Raw genomic sequence first — 25,819 nt, 5'->3', positions numbered from 1 at the left:
GGTAGACTCTTTCCCAGAAAATGCCGCTTTTCGCCGAACAACTTTTTTTAGCTGGTGAGTGCTTATGATGAAGAATTTATAAAGATACTCATAGATTAGATTTATCATAGCCTGTATCAAACCAATAACAAATATTTTCATTTATTGAGATGGCGATATTCAAAATAATATCCGTGTTACAGGCTAGCTTGATCGTTCAAATTTTGAGTTTCACAGAAAATCAAATGACATTTGAAATATTGGACAGGTCATTCCTCAGAGACCTGGGCATTACAGTTATTGAGGACATAATGAAGATCCTCCAACACGTCAGTAGTAGCTGTACCCCAGACTCGATCACGCATGCTACTAATCCGACTCCTTCGATAGAACCAACCGCCTCAAAATCTGCAAGACTACCTTCTATTACGTCTGACATGACACATCCGCAATTTCGTAAATTCAAAATCGATTGAGCCGTTTACAAACAACTTCCACTTCCAGGGGTCCCAACAAACCGTATTACATCAATGATTTATAACGCATGTGATGATGCTACAGAAACGAATGTCATCGACAACCATCCACACTTTCTAACGTTCAATGAAAACGATATCCTAAATACCATTGAAACCATCGTTGCTCATCTGTGCAGGCTCAACATTTACATCTGACTCCGAAAGCCGTTACAGTCCAACAAAAGGAGACGCACTTGCCGTTACCTTGTCACTCGATCACGCCAATGGGGTGCCTGGAGAAGACAGGTGCAGATCATGGAGTAAGCTCTCCTTGCCAGTCTAGAGTCACCCACCATCTCATCCTGGCAAACTCAATTCTGTAGTGCTGCAGCCACTACAGTGTGAACATAAAAAAGAAATTGATTGATTTGTGTTTGAAAACGAGGCATCGAAAGTTGGCAAGTCCCACCAATCAAATTTTAGTCCCAGCTAAAGTTAGGGGGTGCACACTATGAATATCCATTCTAAATGATCACCGGTGATTATTTCATTATTGCAAGTCACCACTATATCTAACAATTATTGATAAATATAGCAGCTGGAACTGCTTGTATCATTTTGGAACCAATAAAGCCACTAGTGCCACTCTAATATCCACTTGTTGCATCCTCTTCACTAAACTATGGCGTGTCAGAAAAATTCCGCTCAGATGGGGAGGACCTCAATTGACTGCAAACAAGTTCCAACAATTTTTATCTGATTGGGGAGTCAAACACCGTCTATCATCAGCAAAATACCCTCAGTCTAATGGCAGAACAGAGCTAGGTGTGAAAGAAGCAAAAAGAATCCTACTGGATAACGTATCACCAAATAGCACCATCGACAACAACAAGGTTGCTCGAGCAATCTTACAATTATAGAAACACTACTCGACCAGATCTTAAACTCAGTCCTGTCCAAATCCTGTTTCGCTGCCAGCTGCATGACCACATACTCACACACCCATCGCACTACCAGCTTTACTGGTAGTGATTGACGCAAGACAACAGGAAGAAACATTCTCCAAACAAAACCACATCATCAGTGAGAAGTATGACTGTCATGCCAAAATATTGCAGTCCCTATCTGTTGGAACCAACGTCGTCATCCAAAACCGTAGTAAGAAACATCAACGTCAATGGATTTGCTCTGGGGTGATCGTAGAAACACTCCCTAACAGACAATACAGAGTCAGAACCAATGGCTCAGGGAGGATGACACTGCAAAATCGTCGCTTCCTTCGACCAGCAACATTTCTATCACCAACAGTACTACCCACACAAACCAATCTGCTTCCATCCAGCTTCACCATCAACCTCACCATTCATTAGAGACTACTGCCCCTTTAACCACTCCTCATCCAGCAACTCCTATGCCTGCTCTGCCTCGGCCTCAACACAAGTAACAGATTCCCAATTTTTGTCTTTCTTTTCCAGTTTGTTTTTCTCATTCTGCTAGTATTAAACTATTGATACTGTTGCTTGAGTTTGAGATTGTCTGAAGACTTGCTAGGTCTTCAGTATTTGGCTCTAAAGCTCTAAAAAGAGCACCTAGTAACATGAAAACCTGTAGGGATGTAGGGATCTTCAAGAGAAATCAAAACAATAAAATCAAAACAATAAAACTTGAACTTCCCTTACAATGGAGCAGATATAGATACACAAAAGATAATTGCACAACATGAAAGAGGAAGGTCTAAGCTCTCTGCTGTTACCTTTCGCAACATAAAAATTTGACGGATTCTTCGAAAAATTTTGGATTTAATTCTTTGATTTACATTTGCTGGAAGACAATGCACGACCCCACAGAACGAATAGTTTTAAAAGAAAGCTTGATCTACCATCTTTAAAACACAAAAAAACCATTTGTTACGGGACCAATCTGCTCCTTCGTGTTTTTAACAAAAGTAACCATGGTTTTTCCAAATTTGCGGTGCCGTAATCTTGTTCACAACAAATAGGGCAACCCAAGCTCTGAAAATCGAAGATTACAAATGAACAAAGAACGTTAAAGACTTCTGGTTTAACATGCATAGCCCTCAAATGAAAGACCTGGCTGGTCATTAAAATACAAAATTAAATCAAAACAAAAATGGTAGAGTAGAGCTGTGAGCGGAGTTGTGTAGTTGTATTTTAATGACCAGCCAGGTCTTTCATTTGAGGGCTATGCATGTTAGCCTCCACTGATGCAAGTTACCCAATCTCACGGTAGCGCATTTGCAGCATTTTGACTTTGTTTATCATTACATGCGCCATTTTGGGGTTGGAGGTCAACAGTGTTCAAAGGTCATAATTTTAAACCACCTAATAGTAATACACTGTTGTTTTGGCTGCTAGATGGCTGGCAGTTTCCTCCAAGACTGCACTCCAAAAATGGATGGAAAAATGGAAACCCGAAAATTTTTACGACCGACCCGACCGACCAACCGACTCACTTTTTAGCTAGACCCAACGAGGACACAAGATGAAGATATTTGTGATTGCCGCCTAATGATGTTATGTCTTACTATTCTAAGATATACGGCAAGGTCTTGGTATGCTACATTAAATACAGTTAAATGCAACTGTACGGCAGCTAAATTAAATGGATAATCAGATGGTTGCCAAGATTGAGATATTTCACTACTGAACCTACAGGGAAAAACAGACTGTATTCTTCCTTACCCAAAACTTTAATAGTGTTTCTTAGTCTCCAACTCAAATTCTTGGTTTTTAAAAGATCTCAAAAAGCAGTCGCCATGTTTTTTTATGGATCCTCGCATCGCGCTTTCCAGTTTGTTATTGTAAACCGAGCTGGCTTACAAACTCACAAAATTCCGAGAGACATTTGCTTTCACTTTCGTTTATTTGTTTATGTGGACCGTTGAGGAGCAAATTTTTAGTATTATCGCAGTTTAAGGGGCCGTCGACATTCAACTTTCGAATTTTTTAACAGCAATTGGCCGTTAAGGGGGGGGGAGGGGGTCGACCATGTGCCTTAGGGAAGGTCGAAAATCTCTTTAGGGGTCAACTCACCACATATCAATTCTTTTCACCAGAAAATATCGATTTTTGAGACGTTTATTCCATACAAATGTTACTTTCCATATTTCTTTTCTTCCTTTTATCAACTAAGATCTGCTAAAGTCGCATCCTAAAGTATTCACTTCGCTATTATTTAGAATAATTTTAACCAAAACAAAAGACCCGATGTTTATGTCTCGTGTTTGTTTTGTTTAGACGGTCCGCGCGGCCCTTGAATGTCTTTTTTCTTTGAAATGCCACTATTCTTTTGAGTATGATTACGGAGATGATTAATTCACCCAACTTTCGGAAAAAAGTTTAGAAATTATCTCCGTTATTTTTAAAATGTAAACTGAGCGAAGCCGTAGCGATATTAAAGATGGCTGACAAAACAACGATGAAAAGTGAAGGAGAAAATTTAGAGTTTTATTGATTTTTGACAATTTTTTAACTTTAGAGAATTTGATGGCCGTTAACGTAGAGGGGGGGAGGGGGTCAGAACCATAACGGCCAAATGACGTTAAAAAAATTCGAAAGTCGAATGTCGACGGCCCCTAAATGGTTCCGAAGAAAACCTTTCTGTCAGGGGGGGTTTAGAGTGTGAAGTCCTGCAAAGCATTTTGTAAATTATTTCTTTTATTGGGTAACACTTTTATACTTTATTTTACTTCCCTTTTATGTTAACATAAACAGTGCGTCTCAAACCGCGATATTTCGAGAGCACGGAAGCGCGTCAAAACACCAGCTTTTTTAGAGTTTTGTCTCGTTTACCCAAACGCTGCAATCCTGCGTAGGCTTAGGGCTCAAGACTAGAACCCCCAATACGAGACATTGGCCTAACCGAAAAAAAATCATCATCATCAATTTTGTTAATTGTCAGAATCGTTTACTCACTGGAAATACGCAACTTTCTGAAGTTTCGTTTTTTTTCGGTTGTGCTTCATTTTAAAAATAACGAAGATGAAAAGTTACCATCAATCCCGCGAGTAAAAGAAAGTACTCCGACTAGTCTACGAAAAGTGCGCTCGCGCGGCGAATAGAATATCTCGCAAATTAATATATGCATAAAACTGACGAAATCCTTTCTTTTTTATGCTTAGGTGACGTCACCATCGATCCTGACTCGACAATGGAGAACCAAATTTGGCAATGTATAATTATTACGAGCGGCCGAGAAAGTTTATGTGACGCAAAAATTGCGCGATAAACGAAGCCCTAGAGGAACGCCCACTGAAAATTGAATTTAGGAATTTATTGAATATTTCACTAATGAAGTATCAAACTTTTTGTTTTTTGTAATTATTATAAATTCATAATTTTTAAATACTATTTTTTGAATGTCAAAGGACAATTAGAGTGAATTTAAGCTGATTGGGTGGATATTGGGCGGACGGGCGTTTTGCACGTTCCGAGATCGGAAATTAAATGAGAGTAAAAGACGGGGGCGTCTTAGTATGTAATATTAATTCATTATTCTTTTATTTTTATTTTTCGCGAATGAAAAATGAATTTTTGATTTTTGAATTAAGGAAATATAGTATAATATATTGTATTTGATTGTCAATGCCAAAAGATACTTACGAATAATCTGCTGTGTTGCTTTGCTATTTACCCCCGGATTGTTTTAGTAGGCACTTCGGTCACGTAAATAAAAACACGTGTATATGTTGAAGCCGACTGTGGACTGACCGAAATTGCAATTACATAAATTATTGTGGAAGTGAACGCTTGAGACGAATGTTTGGGAAATCAAAAAGACAACTTTTGTGAGAATGTTGAGTTTTGTTTATATGGCTGTTTGTGACGCACTGATAAAACCATGAAGATTCCTATTTTGAGTCAAGAATGTCCAATATACACATTGTCGATTCTTTTTGAGAAAATTCTACAAAACCCCCTGAAATATATCTCACCTTCGATAAGTCAGAAGGACTTCTCAGGAACTTCAAAAAAAAAAAACAGTGGGACCTCTCGCGGACCTTTCATGTTGGAAAGAGCTCAGATTTTGAAATTTTAAAGTGGAATATCCTGACATTGACTTGTCAGTTGACAAAACTACTTTTGTGCTTTCCTTTTATCAGCGTCTTAGGACATCTTGCGCTAATGTTTTTAACTTTTTATTTTATTTTATCCTTTATGTTTAGCTAAAATCACGAAAATGTACGTACGTAATGTATTATGTGATAATTCAATAGAACTTGGGGAATCACATTTTCTCATGTATAAGAACAGGTACCCTTAAAATCTCAGATTATGATTTCTGATTATGCCTTTTTAACAATCCAAAAGTTTGCTCAACAGCCAAATGAAAACATTTCAACTGAGAATGCAACAAGACCAAGCTGACAGCTCATAAAAACCTTTAAAAAAAGAAAGAAGATAAATATGTCTTTACCACAAATTGAAAACAGCCATCATGCATGCTTATTCTTTCACATCTTGCTGCGCGGCAGGTCAGTCAATAGCGAAAAGCGTAAGCAGGTATATTATCATCAATAATTGTCCATAAAATCTCATCCTCCAGAAACTTTCAGTGTTGAGACAGTATAAATAAAAAGATGGTAAATTCTCCCATCGCATGAACAAAAGGTCCAAAATTCAAATGTGTAATGAATTTGGTCAGTAAAGGAATAAACAGGAACAACAGATCTTCATCCCCATCATCCTGAAAAAAATCACTGTACTTCTGACGCACTACTCCTACTAGCATTGTAGAATAGCCTCGTATTGAACCAGTTTCAATGATGTAATGCTAAATCAATTTGCCGGCATCCGATGAATTCGGTAGATACGAGAATTTACCTTGAACTGACTGCTAGTACCTCCCGGAACATCAAGTACCAACATCAAGTTAGATTAGAGTCTTAATAACTCGAACGAGTTAAGGAAATTCGAGTTAATGGTTAATGAGTCATAGTCAACTAAAGGGATCATAAAACTTTTTCCAGTTAAGGAGACATTCGAGTTACAGAGGTTGGAGTTAAGCAGATTCCACTATGCGGAAGTAAAATCGCAATCGCCATGCTGGAACCAGGTAGGAATAATTACATCAATCCGGGAAGCAGTGGGTTTATTAGCTGACGGTGTGTGGGGGAAATGGCTTTTAGAATCTCACCCTTACAGTGCAGCGAAGAATCGGTGGAAATCATACCCTTACATATAACCCTTACAGTGCATTTGTTTTTCTCAATTTCTCAACACTTTTAGAGCCAAAAAATTTCGGGCAAAAATTTCAGATTAGTTGAAATTTCCACTTTTACTTTACTTTCAACTCTAAAAAACGTTAAAATACACTAAAATCTCACTCAATATAATTCGGACCATGATTGTAAACTGTGATGGGCAAGGTATAATTCTTTCTTTTTTGCATTCTTTTCATATATCCTCTCTACATCGAGCCCTACATTGCACATAGAAAGTCTTAAAAGTACCTACGGTATGGGTTGCAACTTTTTCTGAGATTACAGAAAACCTACGCACGCAACACAGACAAAGTCAAGATCTTAAAATGGTGTGTCCATTAAACAAATCCAAAAAGAATTGCCAATGAGATGGATTTGATCCTTGAGTGTGATTTAGCGCGATATAATTGTTTTTGAACATTTGATGTATTTTTTGTATTATGATTACCAAATCACTTTCCAAAGACGTTGTTGATATTAGTGTAGTGATGTCCCAGAGCTTACTTTGAAGTTCCGAACCTCAAATATTATACCCCCGTGCAAGAACATTGTTTGTATTTTGAGTTAAAATTTTGATTGAAAACTAACAATGATCTGCAAATCAAAATCAAAACCATCGAAAAATTACTCCCAGTCGTCATTCTTGAAGGCTCTAAAAATTGGGACTCATTCTAGGAAAAAGTTAGGCGAGCCTTAAAACTACTGAAATTTCAAACAATTTGAAATTGACACACACAAAGAAGAAAGCAGCACAGAAAAAGCTGAACATCCAAAATCCACTGCTGCAATCGGATCTTTCTTCCTCCTTCTCAGCTTTCTCTGTAAATGGTGGTTCAATAATCTTTGCCTTTTCCAAAACTGGTTTCCTCTGGCATTTCTCCTTTCCATTACACATTACTGTAGTCTTAGACAATGCTATCGTCCGTATAATATATTATTATGATATAACATAGTTTGTATACTAGCAAGTAGATTTCGCTATGATGCTCCCGATGACCTGTTTTCCGCTTGGGAAATCGTCACCGCCCGTTACATGTCGGGTGCTGTTAAGAGCACCCAAGATATAGCACCCGACAAAGTGTACCCAGCTGTTGGGTGTTAAAATTTCTAACTTCGAGCACCCGACAACAGCACCCGACTGCACCGGCAGGGTCGTTGCAAACTCTGGGAATAATCCTCTAGCTGTTATACTGTTCTCTTAAACGACTAGCAGACTACAGACTAACTTGTTTTTAAGCATTTAAAGCTCATTTTGAGTTCCAACTAAAGAAAATGAAATATTCACCCTTCCTTACTCATTTTATAATCTAATAACTAACAGTTAGTCACACTAGCGTCCCGCAAAATATCAAAGATTAATGCTGCGAAAAGCGCTACAGTGGAACTTCTAATTAGCGGACACCATCGGGGAAAGGAGTTAGTGTCCGCTAATTAGAAGTGTCCGCCTTTTAGAAACTTTTGATCTCGGAGCTCCAATTTTGAAATTAGGCCATCCCAGGGTGTCGAAAATACAAAATTGGGGTCTAAAGTACTTATCTGCAGACACTAGGCCATAGAAGAACAAGAGAAAGGTTATTAAAACGCAACAATTTAGTTTTTCACAAATAAATGAAAATCTAGAAATATAACACCAAAATTGAAAATAAAATTCGTTGAATGGGTCAAGGGAAAACTGGAAATTTGTAGAAATAATTTGAATAAAAAGACTAATAAGTGCTTGAAATAAAAATATCTAAAAAAAACATTTTCGATTTTGGACGTCTGTGACCCGTTTGATACTCAATGTCCGCTAATTGGAGAGCTAAAATAGGGATTTTGGCCATTTCGTGCGAAAAAATTTGCCCGCTAATCAGAGGGTCCGCTAATTGAGTGTCCGCCTTTTAGAAACTTTTTTATGAGGAATAATTAATAAATTAATAAATTGACTAGGAAACGGCCGGGGAAAATGAAATTTTCCGCTAATCAGAGGTGTCCGCCTTTTAGAGTGTCCGTTAATTAGAGGTTTTACTGTATATTGTTTACTAGATTCTCAAGCAAAAAAATGCGCCGCAAAACTTCTAAAGGGATTCATGAAAAAATAACCCGGCGCTTTTTAATGAAATTACCATTTTCAAAAACTTTGAGAAATTGCCTAAAATTTGAGCCATAGATGAAAAAATTTGAGCCAAGCCAACTTTGAAAACTAATTTGAAGATCAACTTCCCAAGAAAAAGTCCTACGGGGGAAACGGAACCCACCTAGATCCGCGCATCGCCGATAGGCTATCTCCCGGAAAGTTTGCCGGACCTCAAACAATGACCCATTTACATGTGCGGAATTGTTATTACTTTAGCGTATAAACAAGGCCTTAAAAATCAAAGCGCTGTCTCGGGAATTGAATTACAAATTTTGGTTGGTTGATTTTGGCTGCTGCACGTTTTATTTTGTTTCCAACTTTCAAATTTTAATTAATATTGTCTCGCAAACTTGATTCAGGTAACTCTCATCCTTGTTGTTGAAATGTATCCTGTAGATGACTGATGTTGTTTTTACTGAAAGCTTAATTTCCTAGTGTGACTAACTGACTAATATCCTTAATATCCATCGTTGAAAATTTTGGACCACTTACATTTACTTTTCCACAGATCTCAGATCTTCCCTGTCTAAAGAATATGGAGGACAAAAGAGACAGAGAGAGAACAGATGATATTATTCCACGAGCATCACTGCACTGGGCTCAATTAAAGAACATTGAGAACAACAGTCAGGCAAATCCTTGCATTTGCACGGGGTCCGCTACGTTGCATTTGCAACGGGTCGAAATCGAAAGTAGTGCGAAAACCCGGTGCAAATACACAGGGTTTTTGAAATTCTGTGCATTTGCACGGGTTGGAAAATTAGAAAATTTAAGATTTTGCAATGGTTTTACAATCAATTAACACCATTCTCTTTGTTTAGAATCAATATTAAGAAGATGAATCAAATTCAATAAGATATACCAGGTAATCCTTCTTTATTGTCTTTATATTTTGATTTGGAAAACAAGAATCGTTCTTTCTTATGCTGGCGAAAGGCCGTGGCGAAGGAGTTTATCCACGCGGCCATACTTTCGATTTTCGAATGCGGAACATACGAAACTTAGAATACGGGCATTTGTGAGATAACGGTGTTTCAGAATCCCGATCCTGCCACTCCATACTTATTTTTAGTTATCTCCAGCGGTCAAGAATGGATGGATTACGACAATTCTTCTCTCGCTGTTTCTTCTTTTTCTTTTTCATTTCAGTCATTTTCATTTTTTACGGGAACACAGTTGCGATCATATCCAGGTGAAACTTGTATTTTCCACATTTTCCAACGTCGTATTACTAGATATAGCTTACATTAACTGCCAACTTTGAAACAATATGTTTAAATATTATTACTATTATTTATTTATTTACTTATTTTTATCCTTTTATTTCTAGACGAAGGAACCTTTTATTTTAGGGAAGTCGATTTTATGATGAAAAAAAAGTTCTGTAATGGGAGATTAACTTTCTTTAAAAATGGCAATTACAAGACAATAATTCGGCGTGCATGGGGAAGAAAAAATATAAGCATAAAGTTTGGTTGGATGAAGAAATAAATGTGAAGATTTTCTTTTTTTCTAAAAATACCAATGTAAAGAATCTATCTAAATAAATAAAAATGATAGGTTAGTTTTAAAAATGACAATATAAATAATATCCATCCAAATAAAAATGATGGGCTAAGCGGTTTTTCTATATGCAATAAATCTAAATTTTAAGTACAAATCACAACAATGACTCCTTTATAACTGCTTTAAACTGCATCCCATTAAACGAACCCTCCCCAATTTCTTGCTGGTTATCTTGTAAAATGTATATGGGATAAGTATCAAGAATCTTAGTGCGGAAATGGGAATCTTATACAAAACAACGGTACCACTGGAGTTTTTAATGATTCAAAATGAAAATCCTGATTATCAAAAAGATCGGTGAAGTTCGATATTGAAGATTGATTTATTACCTTGTTGCCCATTTCTGACGGCTTATTAGCAGACGCCCACGCTAAAAAGCTTAAGAGCCATTTTTTTTTTAAATCTTCAGAATAAAGAAAGTGTGATACCTCACCCTCCTAATGATTGTAAGGGATCGTTTAGGCTAGAGCTGTTGCGCTAGCAATTTTAACTGGAACCATTTGAGCTACAAAAACATTGATTGAACTTGATCGAACTACGATATAAGTAATCAAACCTTAATCAAACTGAAGATTTTCCGGTATAAAAGTTTGATTACTGTTCGATAAGGTTCAGTAATTAAACACCTAACCGTTCGATTTCGTTCGATGAAATTTGATGGTTCGATAACGAAAATCGGTTTGATAGGGTTCGGTTGACATCGCCTGGGCTGGCATCGGGGAGGAAAAGCTGGAACTTTTTCTCAACCAAACTCATTGAACCCAGTATGGATTTTGTGTAACTAACGCCGAAGATCTCCGGCGTACAACTGAAACGTTTTTGACGCATTGGCGTAAGGGTACTTACAAAGATTGTTTGATTTTCAGTTGGCGTAAAGAAATAATTCCAGCTCGGCGTGAATGACTCCACAATCCATCGATTTTTAGCTTTCATTTGGCTAAATTTGCTTTCACTCGCTTACGCTCGCGTAAATTTATTAATTAGGTTGGCGCATGCGCCTCTTTTCCATCGTGCACCCTTATTGAAAAATTGAATGTTGGTACAAAAGAAATTTTGCTTGGTGCGAGGCTTGCCGTACGGAAAAATATCTTCGGCCCGAGATTTCGTGGAATCCATACTGGCTTGAACACGAACACCAATCAAACTTCATCAGATAAAAGACTGACTATTTGTCACAACTGGTTAACATTTAACACATAACTATCTGGTGAAAAAAGGAAAAAAAGATCATACCTGTGCTGTTTGTAGTTTTAGTGAAGAAGAGGGCTATGTGTTGATGTTTGCTGTTAGTGCTGTTATTGATATTGATTGTGGAAAATTAACTCTTTTTGTACTACTTACTGAGCATTATCAATTTATTGGTGCATTCACTAACTACACAAACATAAAATACTTAGTAGTAAACGAATAATAAACCTCTTTAAATACTCTACAAAAGACCAGAAAACATGATAAAGATTTACACAGCTCGTTAAAAAGTTCTCACGATGAATGTTTACAAAGGCTTGGTTACACTTCTTACACTAACGTATTTTAATTATTGAGGAAAGCGCTGTATTTTATCTTTGTGAGTGAGTCCACCTTTAGAATATTGGCCGTAGTGCGCCCACAGCCAAACACCCACGCCATAATTTGCGCCCCAAAAGTATTGCCCGGATAAACTACGGAATGTAAAACATACGGAAACTGAAAGACGACAAAAAGAAACAGCGAAAAAATTTAACCCGCCTCTCACTCATCGCGAAACTATTAAGCCACCTATGCTCCGCTGCGCTCCGCTCGGTGGCAATCATAATTTTTATTAAGTTCTGCTTTGCTGCCCTGGGTTGGCTAGGAAAGTTTTGGAAACATGGGTTTGCACTTTCATTCTCTAGCGAGACCAAGCTCTATAATTTTAGAACTTTGTATGTTGATCTAAATTTTGTTTTTTCTAAAGTTTTGAGCTTGGATATCCGGGATGAGCTGGAGTTTTTACAAGATACTTCACTAATTGGTCATTTAAAGTGATAGAGATGACGCGTTCTTTAGAAAAAGTTATAAGATTCTTTTATTACATCTTAACGACCAACCAAATCAAATAAGAGCTTGTAAAAACTCCAGCTTGTCCCGGATATCTAGGCTAAAACTGCCCCAAAATGCAAGAAATCTTTTTAACGTTTTTCTTTATGGCTCAGCAAAAAGTCAAGTAAACCTCATTAAAATTTCACAGATGTTAGTTTTTAATGCCAGGAACATTTGAGTGAAGCTTCGAGTGGGATGAAAAATGTGTATTTAACCAGAATATTTCAAATTTTTCATAAACATGAAGATCTCTCCTCAGTTTTGACTCCTCAAACGTTGTCTGAGACTCATATTTTAATTCAATTGAAGCCTTTTTGGTGATAATATTTATAACTATATGACAAAACAAAGGTGATCAAGAGGAACTTATCTTACAATCTAATATAGCATCAATGAATGAGTGCGATGTAGATAGTATAATCAAAGAGACATACTCAGACGACTTACGAGAAAGTGACCAACATCTGTTTGGAGAAGCATTTTTCAAAACACTCAACTAGCAGGCCAAAGTCATGAATGGATCGGCTAAACAACTGCTCATGCCCTTTCCATTCAGTTCCTTGTCGAGGAGACAAAAGCCGTGACGAGGAGCAGCACAAAGACGGCCCTGGCAGATACGACAACAATTATCGACCAAGGGGTATGTTGCAACAAAAAAGCAATACCTCTTCCAGTCCGAGAATTCCTCTGCAGTTGACTCAAAATCAAACAAAGATATACTCCTCTCTCGGAAAAATACATCTGAGTGTAATTGTTCAGAGTAGAAACCAGAACCCCCTCCAAGTAGGTCGTGAGCTCATATTATCAAAATTGAGAAAAACTTACCCAAGACCAAACAATCATGAGAACAATGAAAGCAGGATTGGAAATTCCATTACTAGAAAAACCATTCCAAAACAGAATACCAAAACAAATTCAATTTGGGTCCAAAATGAATCAACAAGTCAACTCAGATATGTCAAAATTACTGGAGAAGGGGGCTATCAAAAAAGTAGTCCCAGAAAGAGAGGAATTTTTACTATGAGGGAGTAAAAAGAACCAGGCTCATTTCGACCAATAATAAATCTGAAAAAATTTAACTCATACATCCCATACGAGAAATTCAAAATGGAGAGGGGGGGTTGTAGGGGTTCGAAATACCGTCTTCCCGTCAAAATTTTTGCTGAATCCCGGAATCCCGAAAATTGAAAAAATAATAACACCGTCACACCGGCTTGTACCGGGCAAAAATTTACCTAAATACCGTCACCGTCTGATTTTAAAATACCGTTTTCCCGTCTCTTTTTTCATCAAATCCCGTAATACTGTACTAAAAAAGGGGCAATCCCGTCACACCGTAAAAGTACAAACCCCCCTGGAGACTCTGAAGGATGTGAGAAAGGAGAAGGACTATCTCATAAAAATCGATCTTCAAGATGCTTAATTAGCAATACCACTTAATCCCAAATCCAAAAGATATGTTGAAGTTCAAATGGGAGGGTAACCTTTACAAATTCCAGTGTCTAATGTTTGGGTTGGGACACACCAAGGATGTTCACAAAAATCCTAAAGATACCATACCCATTTCTCTATTGAGAAAAATTCAAATCAAGCTAGTCATATATATAGACGACATTCTACTAGTGGTATCCTCAATAAAGGATATAAGCAAGGGACACAACAATATTCTTATTACCTTAAGGGAACTTATTTTGGCGAGAACTAATTTTGGCGAAATTGGCGAGCGAACTCGAAATTCGCCAAATTTAGTTCCCACCAATATTATTTTTTTAGGTCATTCGCCAAATTAAATTCTCGCCAAAATTAAAAAAAATTTTTTTTGGAATCAACCGTTCTTCAAAATTAGTTCTCGCCAAAAAAAATTCCCTCTAAGGTACAAAACCTGGGCTTCTTAATAAATTACAAGAAATCAGTGCTGGAACCAACATAGACATTCAATTACCTGGGAGTAATCATAAACAGTGTTTAAATGTTTTCAATGACTTTCTCGCTTCCAAAAGAGAAAATAACGAAATTAGGGAGACTGATAAGGGAAACATTTTTTTTGAATGAAAACGATCCCTACAAGGAGAATGGCAAAATTACGAAACATGGGTAAAACTAGATCACTTATGGCAAGGGAGGAATTAAACTGGTTAGAATCTAGAAGAGGAAAATGGGAAATTTTGAAAAATAAGATCCAACAAAGGTATCATTATTTAGTTGACAGTATATATATATTTCGATCAATTTGATCATCATCAGGTCTGCTAAAATCAAAAAAAAAAAAAAAAAAAAAAATTGTCTAGCAGTGGATCAACTTCTCAAAGATTGGAACCATAATCTATTATACGCATTCCCTCCCTTTTGTCTGATAGGAAGGTGCTTAGAAAAAATTAGCAGGGCAGGGTCAATAGCAGTGATCTTGATAGTCTCAATGTGGATATTCCAACCATGGTACCCAGCACTCCTGGAGATGGTAGTAGCAAACCCAAGAAGAATTCAGATGGGAGAAGAAGCTTGACACACCCCTCAGAGGAAAAACACTCCTCTCCTACAAAATAACACTTTGAATTTGACAGTATGGACCGGTGTCTGATGACCTAATAATTCAGGAGAACTATCAAAAACAGCTTCCTCTCTTATCAGAAATTCAGAAGCAAAAGGAACGAGAGACCGTTACAACTTCGCCTGGAAAAACTTTATGGGCTGGTTCAGTGAGATGAAGGTGGATCCCACTTCAAGCTTGAAAACATAATTACCTCAGTTCCTCATTTAAAAAATGCCTAAAATTTAGCACAATCAATTGGCATAGATCAGCTATATCTGCTTTACACCCAGAAATTGGGGGGGGGGACCCATCGGACAGCACCCTCGTGTCACAGCCCTTATGCATGAAAGGGATAAGCAGAGAGAAATCCCAAATTCCAAAATACACTAATATTTGGGATGTTGATACAGGCCTTAACTACCTTAAGTGGATAAATTTTGGCGTGGATCTAATTTGGCGAATGACCAATATGCGATTTTTGGCGGGGATTTAATTTGGCGAATGCTCAATTTTGTAAAATTTAGCGGGGATTTAATCTGGCGAGTGGGAAGGTTTTAGTCTCTGGTAAACTAAATTAGGCGAATGGCCGATTTTGGAAATTTCGCCGAATTTAATCCCCGCCAAAATTTATTCACTTATCCGGAATATGAACAATGAACAATTTGATCTCAAAACTCTTTCACTGAAAACAATCACACTACTAGGACTAGTGGCTCCCAAACGAGGTTCAGAACAAGTGCTTCTACAATCCTTCAAGAAATATTTGAGACAAATGGGAAATTCCCCAGGAAGTTTTGAAACCACAATCGATTTGTAAGTGCTCTAAAGTAGGTTCGAAGGGTAGAGTTTTAACTCTGAGTTTTAACACTAGACTTAAGACTTAGGACCTTAGGATCTGAGGATTCAAAAGTTCAAAAATGGTCCAGTAAGGCTCCGAATATAGCCTGGAAGTCTGCCTACCCGTCTCAAATTGAAATATTCGATTAAATTAAAGAGATAGCCCAAAATGGGCTCTTCCAGAAAAAATCCGTTCATGGGGGGTGGAGGATATATTATTTTTTTCATGAATTACCCCTGGACATTTTGATTTTAAACCCCTTGGACACGGGTTATACCCCTGGACAAACATCAAATCAACCCCGTGGACACAAAAAATTACCCCTGGACATTGGAATTTACCCCCTGGACATTGGTATTTTTTGGTATTTTTTCAATACCCCTGGACAATGCATCCTCCACCCCCCATGAACGGATTTTTTCTGGAAGAGCCCAATCGGCTTTTTCGCCCGAACTTTAAATCTCGAAAAACGTCAAAATAACCCGAATTCTCAATATATTTCTTGAAAGATTGTAGACACAACATTGATGGGTAAAACAGAAACGGGTTTCAAATTCCAAACAGTAGGTCCTACAAAAAATTTCAAACCAGGGAAGAAAAAATGAACCTATAATCTTCCTTAAATTTGGACCAGAAGCAAAGTTGTGTCTACACAATGCTGTAAGTGTATACATAGAACGAACTGAAAAATTCAGGACACAACATAAAACGTCTATTTCTATTTGGTTGAGTCGCAGGAGGCTTTGAAGACCGTTTTCGAAACTATATACGCTTTTAATTAGCACCCCGTCAGCACCTTGAACTGACTACCCAATTCCCCTCACATGGCATGGGTTGACCAGGGCGAAGGTTCATTCACTTGCCAAGTAAACCGCTGCGAGTGGGAATCGAACCTCGGTCACCTGTGCAGCAACCAAGGTCACTATACCACTAGACCACTATACCACAGCGCCTCTAATGATATATTTAAATTATTTTTGAGTCACGCATCTCCTCACAAACAGTTGGGGAAGGACACCATAGCAAGGTGAATTAAGGAAATGCTGACCTAAAATATTTCAAGCTCACTCTAAAAGATCGGCATAGACTTCAAAAGCATTTGCAAAGGGAGCTAGTATAGAGGACATTTTAAAAATGGGAAATTGGTCAAATGAATCAGTATGGCAAAGGTTTAACCATAAAGACTTAAACCCAACCAAAGGTGCCAATCAATAGCGCTCCGCAACGCACACGTCATAATTATTACTTTTCACTTTTTTTGACATTTGTACGAGTTGCAATCCCACAATTCAATGCGGCTCAATTAAAGATACGGGCAAGTTGTTATATATCTTTTGTCAAATGATATTAACGTGCAAAAGAGATTAACGCAAAGGTTTATGGGATTGGAACTTTTCAAATTTTCAGAGGCCTAAGGCCGAAAAGGAAATTTAAATTTTACGAGTTCAAAATCAGACGAATTCATTTCCCGTCCCACCTCCCTACTTTCACCTACCAACGATACCTTTTACTAATTTATTTGTCATCTCTTTTATCACCAATTTGGTATAACCATGAATATAACTATCTAAGAAATACAAAGGAGGTCTCTCTCTTTTTTAAAAATATATGCTTGAGTTATGTACATTTAAAAAATTTTTCTTTTTTTTGTTGATTAAAATAAAAATATTGAGGTAGTCGACTGAGGGAGAAGGGCGGTGGTATAGATCGCAGAGCTCGAGATGAATGGGAATCTTCCAAAATTGCCGACCTTATAAAATCCAAAAGGCAGTGGGGAATCACCCACGAGAACAAAAGGAAAACTGACAAAATGATGAGTTAGCAAAGAAGTGTAGCGTGGGAATCTCATCTTGCAAAATCAAAACAAACAAAGTCTGGAAGATTGATTTAGAATAAAAATGGAGGATATTGATTATAATGGGTGATTATCTCACAAGGCCAGGATGGAAGTATAGTTATTGAAGTCGTAATTAAACTATCTTATATCTTATATACAGAATTGAAGATCCAAGAGAAGTCTTTGAGAACCAGTGTTGTTTCTTAGCGTAGAAAGGAAAGGGATAAAATTAAGTTAAAATTTGGTAGATTAGCTAGATGAGTTAAATGATAAAGGGATTTAAGAAGCTAAGATTCAGCGTTTGATTGACTCCTGAAGGATTTCTCTGAATCGCAATCTATTTTCATACTTGTGCCAGTTTTCGACACACAGAGGGAGTTGATCCAAGTCTTCATCAGGCATATTAGAGTCAATCAACTTGATTGATTGTTTTTTAATAAAGCTTTCGAATAAATCTATTTCATATTTCTCACATGTCTTGTTGAGGTCTTCGATTGTCGAGAAGCCTCTATCATCTTTACCCAGTGTGGTGACGTATAGGGAGTGTCTAGTGTTGTTGTTTTCGATAAGTTCCTTTAGGAGACTGAGTTTTTTATTGTCCAGGATTTGTGTGATGTCTGCAATATTGTAGAGTTTGTTGATAAGGTTTTTCGAATGTTTATAGACACCGAAGAGCGATTCTAGTAGGTGATTAGGTGATAGTCTTCTAACCACGGCTGAAATAAGTGAGGATGTAACGGCCCACATTTCTTGTAAACGATATTCATGCATTTAAGGGTATTTTATGGTAGTACAAAGTTATTTTCTAAACGAAGAAATGGAAGCGATAGGTCACTTTTTCCCGATATTATAAATTGTGTTTTCAGTTCATTAAATTTAAGATTATGATTGATACCGTAAGTTGCACATTTGTCGAGAAGAGTTTGCAAGTTTTATAGAGTTTGACTCATCAGGACCAGGTCATCAGCAAATGCTATAATGGATGTATTTGTACCATCTGGTAGGTGAGTCCCGATCTGAAGGTTTAAACTTCTGCAATGAGAGTCTCTATATATTTATTGTAAAGATATGGAGAAAGGATCGATCCCTGTTTAGCCCCCTGTGTTAGGTTGAAGGGTTCTGATTCAACATTTCCATAAACAACAGTCGATTTGCTTTTGAGGTATGAGTCAATGAGAAATTTGAGAATTGGTTTTGGTATTGATTCGTTATCTCCTAGTTTTTCAAAAAGTTTAAGCCAATTACAGCTGTCGAAGCATTGGAAGCATCTAAGCTGCAAATGTAAACAGGTGAGTCTTTACTGCTATAAAACCTGATAGTGTTGGATTAAGATTTCTGCATGAGTGGTTGACGATTTTTGAGCGAATCCAAACTGTGATTGTGATGGCGATTTTAAGAATAAACATTTTTCTAGAATCTTTGTTAGGATTGGTACGAGACTGATCTCCCTGTAATTATTAGAATCAGTACTTAAGAGATTTACGGTAAGATTGGAATTATTATTGATACACTTAGAGCTTCTGGTGTTCTAGTTTTGAAGACAGTATTGATGATTTTAGTTATTTCTGTTATGAAAATGTTACTCGAGGCATGTACGAAGTGTTCTGCTTTCAGATGGTATGGGTCCATAGTCTTGTTTTTGTTGAGTCTACTTATGGCGTTCTCTACTTCGATCTCGGTTATGTGGAATTCTGAGTTGTATGGTAGTTCCTGTAGGATTCACAGTAATTGAGCGTTTGCGTATTCATTGTCAATATGTTGGACTCTAGGTTCGTTCAAAACGGATTGGAAATGATGGCCAAATTCTTCTGTGATCTCCTCTGTTGACGTTTTGTTGTTAATTGTGTATAGTTTTTCTGCTGATGTTTTGTTAAGTATAATCTTTTTCCAGTAGTGTCTAGGGTTTATTTTCTTTAACCGATCAATGTTTACGTAGTATTTGGCCGTCGCTTGGTTTTTGTAGTGGCGCATGAGATAACGAAATATTTTCCTGGCAAACGCATATCGGGCATAATACACTGAATTCCTTCATATCCTTTTCGAAACCATTGTCTCTCCATATATTGAAGTTTTGTTTGAGTGTATTTCTGCACCTTGTTAGATCCTGATTCCACCACTGTTTTGGTTCGACTTTCCGGAAATTGCTTTCTATCTCTGTATAGCTTTTACTAGCACAGTCTTAAGTAGATCAGAGAGAGTGTCTAAATTTTTGTTAATATTTCCGCTTGATTTGAGTGGCATTGCCTCAGCAACCTTTTTTTGTAGAGCTCCAGAAATCTTTCATTGGACCAAAGATAGTTGGGTAATTGAGACCATCTCGGAGGTTGTTTGCTGTTGATGATGATCTGATGTGTTCTCGAGAAATAAGGAAGTGGAAACTGGAAGATGGTCACTGGTATTCTCAGGCGCTGGTTCTATTACCGCAGTCTCGGATGTCATATTTGCAATGTCACATATGGTGATGATATGTGTATGATGGGCCTGTTCCGTTCATGATATCAATTGCAATCAGATCCATTTCGTTTATGAAGTTTGTAAGAAATGTTCAGGCAACAAGTTTCCACGAAGAGGAAGTCGAGGAAAATCACACAAAGGAAACTGATCATTAAAGGAAACGTACGATTCTTAAAACCAATTTATATTGTTTGTCGATTTACTTTGACTCGTTCCGTAAAACTCAAAATGTCTGTAAACACGCTTTACAAGAATATCTTCTATAAGAATATCAGGGTGAAAATTGGCCAAATCGTAAGAATACCCTAAAAATACCCTCTAGGGTGCATTTCACAGAGTTTGATAAGAATACAGTCATTTTGTATTTGGTTAACAGAAAAAACTACTTCCTTTGTTAGAGATAAAGTTTTCAGGAAGGAATGTAATTTTAACCCAAATGTTCACTCAAAAGTCCAAAGCTCTCAAATTGATCATTTCTCATGTTTGTAAAAAAAGTTAAGTCTAAAAAAGAAACAATATGTTAAGAATATTTCACCCTCAATTTTGGCACTTTCTTAAGAATACTTGACCCTCATCCAAAGTACACTATTCTTATAAAAAAAGCGTGAATATACATTCGTTTTATCAGGACTCAGTCTGACTCCGTCTTACGTTTCCTTTTCACTAGACTGCGTCCGCAACGGTATAAATAAATTCGTCTGATTTTCTAGCTCGTAAAATTCAAATTTCCTTTTTGGCCTTAGGCATCTGAAAATTTGTAAATTTATAGGAGCTCCACCGGGGCCAGGTCCAAATGTAATGCAATTACAGTTTCTCTATGCAACGAATTTTGTGGTTTAGGAAACTAAATATTTCCATACAATTGCTGGATATAACCTCGATTCTACTACCATTCTTTTACGTTTAAACGATGTTGTAATATTCAGTGGTTCCCATACAGAGGAAGTATATTGTCTTTATCGAAATAAAGCAAATCACGATCGACAGCAAATTTAACTAAACGTTCTATAAACCCATTATTTGAAAGTAGCACACCTCTTTTCTCATAAACGAATCGTGCGGCTGTTATTGGTCCAATATTTTGATCTAACATAACATGCGCAGTTGCTAGGCAACCACTTCTATTGATACCCGCCATGCAGTGAATTAAACACTTTCCGCCTGACGCCTTCGCGTTTTCTATGAATTTGTGAACATCCTCAAAATGTTTCATAATTTCGTAATGTTCATCATCTTGCGAGTTAAACCCCATATATTCGATATCTGGTCCGTAAAAATCTTTCTTCGTACTGGTATTTTTTTCACCTTCATCGACTGTGTTGATAATGTGTGTGATCCCTGGAAAATAAGATGGTGAAAAATCCAGATCATTGATATATCAGTGGCTAATATCCAACTCACGCAAAACTTTTAACTTTTTTAACAAGCACGCAATAGACTAGCCTATACTAGACGTCACTCGCGTTTTTTTACGCAATTAACGTCTATTCCACTTTGCGACTTTTTCGAATGTTTTGAGCCCGGGTTTTCGGGCTCTAAACATTCGATTTTTTGACGTCACTTTTAACTTTCGAAGCTCCTGCAGTAGCAAAATAATCAAATTTGCGTCAAAGCACTTGAAAGGCTTCTATTTTTCGAAACTCGTCAAAGTGGAACTCACTAAGAGACGAGATGAAAAATCCCGGTTTTTAGTGAGGTGCACGCTAGCAATAGACTTTTTCATAAATTACGTTACGAACATCACTTTCCTCATGGTTTCAGCCCACTTTTTAGGTGCCCCCATTGAGCATGGTGCCCCCAGCAATTTAGGTCCCCTTGAAAAATTGCTTTGAGTTAGGTACCCCTATTCAGCAGATAATTTCTTTGAATTGACACTTTTTGTTCTTTTGTATCATTCCTAAAATCATGCTCACGCATGAACGCCTGCTAATAAGCTTTCTTGTTATGCTATAAAGATGGCGGCTGTAAATCAAAACAATCACATTAGAAAAATATAGCAAAAGATGGCGTGATGGGAAACGAAAGAAAAAATGGATGGGAAACTAGGTGCTGGGGTAAAAAAATTCAATAATTTGAAACATTTTGAAATATTCGATTTGGAAAATATAACCAGCCCCCAGAGCCTCCATCAAGATAGCTAGGTTCCCTTAATGAATAGGTAACCCCAAAGAATTGCAAGGCATTAGCCCCCCTCTACTAACCTGGGCTAGGTGCCCTTCAGATTTTCGGGGGGGGGGGGGGGGGGGGGGGGCTGATACCATGTTGCCTCCTTTTGAAATTATTGCTATGGTGATTGACTCCCAGCGCATTTTATTAAAACTAATTCCTATTCATAACAAAGTCATTTAATGTCTCAAAGGACATACTCACCATGGTAATTGTTTGAATAGAAGGCAAGTGATTTTCATGACGTAATTTATTATTTTAATGAAAAGGTTTATGTAACTCGAATTCGATTAAAAATAGTCGAATGTGCGCAACGCACTGGGCTCAACTTCAATAGCTTCAAATTATTTTAAGATTGTACCAAGAAAATCTAACTAAAAAACTCATTATTGAAACCATAAATATTTATTCCTTATTCAGCCTAGGTTTGGCGAAAAACTCCTATGCACAGGCCTCAAAAATCTAAATTTTTGAAAAACGAAAAGAAGACCTCCAGATATTCGCCCTAGGAAATTTAAAATCATTTGCTGACGTCAGCATATTTTAGCCAAAACGGTTTTTTCACAAAATTTGCTGACGTCAGCAAAGAATTTTAATTTTTTTTCGTGGGTCGCTTCCTTTTATTGATTTACACCTTTATGGTGAAAATCTTTCTCCTAATAGAAGTTATTTAAATTTTTATTTCTGTGACGTCATCAAAATCATGAAAATTTGGTAAAAAAGAGTTTTTTTCGAAATTTTTCGATTTTTCAACAAGTGGGACCATCTGACCATACCCCATCTTATTTTCCATATCGAAATGCTTCGAAAAAACCAGGGAAATGATTTTGATTCAACAGCGATTTTCTTGCTACTGAGTATTTTTCACATAGTTCACTTGTAGCAGGTCCAAAAATCAGCCCAGGACAATCCTTGTGACGTATGGTTGGCTGGAGCTTTTCAAATGGTGTGAAATCTTTACACTCTAGCCGAGTGTTATCACGTTGGTCACTGTGACCTTCTTTACGTTTCTCTATAACCTTTGGAACATCATAATTTCCTTCACAGATCCGAAATTCCCCAACAGTTTGAAAAAAGATTTCCACAGTGTTAACGGTGAGAGCTTTTGGTACATCAATATTTAAAGAGGCTATATAAATGTTTTGTTCCAAAATGGACATGGTCCATGAAAATTCACCCTTGTTTTTCTGCTGCTCATAAATATTGTCAAGTCAACAAATGCAGGTGAATAATGATTCGTCTTTACCCCCAAACGCTCACATAACGTACAATGCTGTTTTTTAATTTTTCTGCCTAAGAAAAGTTGAATTTTTCCCAACTTTACCAAGTTAACTATCATCTTTGGCAAGAGTCAAAATTCATTGTGATTAATTTGAACTCCATGGCTCCATACTAAAACTGCAACTTGCAATCTGTGTCCGAATGATTTCAAAATAGCTATACTTTGCAGATGGTGGTGGATTGGATTTTCGATGTTAATTTCCTCATTTTGTAACATTTACTGCAAAGATTTGGTGGATGCAATTCTCTCATATTCCATTTCAATATCATAATTAAAAAAAAATTGTATTCTCCTTTGAATTTGTGTGCAGGTAAAACATTCTTGTAGAAGATCCTGTCTTTACTTACCAACAAAGTCTACATGTCTCTTCAGGTTTTTTAATGTTTTTCCATGTTTTTGAATCAACCAAAACCAAATATTCAACAAATAATTCATTAAAACGACCATATACAAGCACAAGTGCGTTAGATTTGACTCGTAATGGTTTGATTGCAGGTTTATCATTACGCAACTGAATTTTCAAACCACGTGACTCTTTCAGGATTCTCCACGGCATTGGNCAGATCTGACGCTATTATGTTCGCACATAAATAATTAGAACAATAGAAAAATTGGGCGCAGTCACTTTCCCGGCCTTCTAGTTCACTCTATCATTTCCCTGAAAAAACCTAAAAAACATTTACAAGCTTCATGAGACCATTCGGGAGTGCCCTAGGTACCCCGACTGTGTGTTTTAGTCAGAGAGTTGTTGTAATTAAGTTTTTGCTCAGAATTTCACGCTCTATCAGATGGTACCAATTATTTTCGTTTATTTTGACTTTCGAAAATAAGCTATTTCTCTACCCCGTATTTTCCCTTGCAGTTTTGCCTATGGCGGCACTATTTTGATCATGAAAAGTTTTTCCAGGCCTAATACGGCTAGGTCGTAAAAAAGATGTCACAGAACCCCAGGCTTGGCCCCTACTATTTGAAGAAAAAAAAACACCCCCAGATAAAATACCCGAGGAAGAAATATGCCAGATTTCAACCACAACTAAGAAAAAAAGCAATCTTAACTGCCTTTTAATTATAGGGTAAAAAACAGAGCGCCATGGGTCGAAGTGCTCTTAAATTATGACCTGTGACACCCCCTTCCCACAGATCTACTGGGAACCCTTCCGAATGGAAAAAATGGCCAAAATATCGTCCCCGGTGGAAAATGACCCTCTAATTTCTGTCCCCATTGAAAATAATCAAATAAATTGCCATGAATTTGCTGACTTGAAAACAAAAGAAATGAAATCCCCAGCCATGAAAATATGGGAATATCAATCCCCGTCGACTTTTAGTCCGTTATTTTATCCCCACTGGCTGAAAATATCCTACCGGGTCTGTGAGAAAGGGGTGTCTAGCGATATAGGACTGAAAAGAACAAGCAAATGATGCCAGTAGCACTTGGTTAAGTGGCTAAATTGGTAAAAGAAAGAAATGAGCTTTTATTTTACTGAGGCTTTAGATTTCATTTTCACTAGCCCTGCCTTGGTAAAGTTCCAAGGCAGACCCATGGTCACTGGCGGATTTAAGACAGTAGAGCAAGTACGTCGGAAACATACGAAGGAGTGCAATGCTCGTATTGACAATGAAAATGCAATTAATCTAACTAATTAACAAATCTCTTCCCCTGACAAGTTCGACAGCGTCTAAAACCACCTATGATAATTCCTTGAGAAGATAAAGCATAGGTTTTTAAAAAAGAAAATGATTTCTCACCTACTTCTCGTAGCTTTTCAACATCGGTTGCATCTTGCCAATTACCAAGATAAAGGTGATCCAAGACTTTGGTCATTCCTCGAGGTAAGTGTTTCAAATCTTGCACATAATAAGCAATCGTTTTAACATATTTCACCTCTTCTTTTTTCAATGGCTCATTACCCTGTAGCGAATGCACTGAACCCATTTTTTATAAATTTTTCATACCTCTATAACAAAAATAAAATATAGGGTATAACTGTACAGACTTATTATCTTGTTGCATGAATGACCTTTACTTTGCAACTACTTAACATTATGAATTACCCCACAGCAGAAAGAAATAAGTCCGTGTTAAAGTTTGACATTATTTAAAAGTTGCATGCTTTTGAAATCACCCTTCAAAAGGTGTACAAAGACAGTAAAAGTGAATTTATTGAAATACGCCATCGCCAGTGGATTGATAAGGCTTCAAAAATAAAAGAACAATTCCTGTAACCTTATTCTATAACCTTACTCAATTTGAGAGTGCTGATTCAGATTTTGTAAATGTTACAAAGCTTTAAATTAAAACCTGTAGT

The 25,819-nt window shown here is 37.1% G+C and overlaps 1 protein-coding gene across 1 annotated transcript; it reads right to left on the bottom strand.

Moving 5' to 3' along the window:
- Positions 1 to 20,889: 20,889 nt before the first annotated feature.
- LOC136807889 (dual specificity protein phosphatase 22-like) lies at positions 20,890 to 25,469 on the bottom strand. Its single transcript, XM_067064507.1, has 2 exons — positions 25,260 to 25,469; positions 20,890 to 21,400 (listed from the first exon to the last, which is right to left on the bottom strand). Exons 1-2 carry the CDS (start codon positions 25,444 to 25,446, stop codon positions 20,985 to 20,987), a joined length of 603 nt encoding a protein of 200 aa, XP_066920608.1. The 5' UTR covers positions 25,447 to 25,469; the 3' UTR covers positions 20,890 to 20,984.
- Positions 25,470 to 25,819: the final 350 nt, after the last annotated feature.

This window comes from Clytia hemisphaerica, unplaced genomic scaffold (genome assembly GCF_902728285.1).
Source record: "Clytia hemisphaerica strain Z4C2 unplaced genomic scaffold, Clytia hemisphaerica genome assembly, whole genome shotgun sequence".
Taxonomy (NCBI): domain Eukaryota; kingdom Metazoa; phylum Cnidaria; class Hydrozoa; order Leptothecata; family Clytiidae; genus Clytia; species Clytia hemisphaerica.
This window is presented reverse-complemented; position numbering and strand designations above follow the sequence as displayed.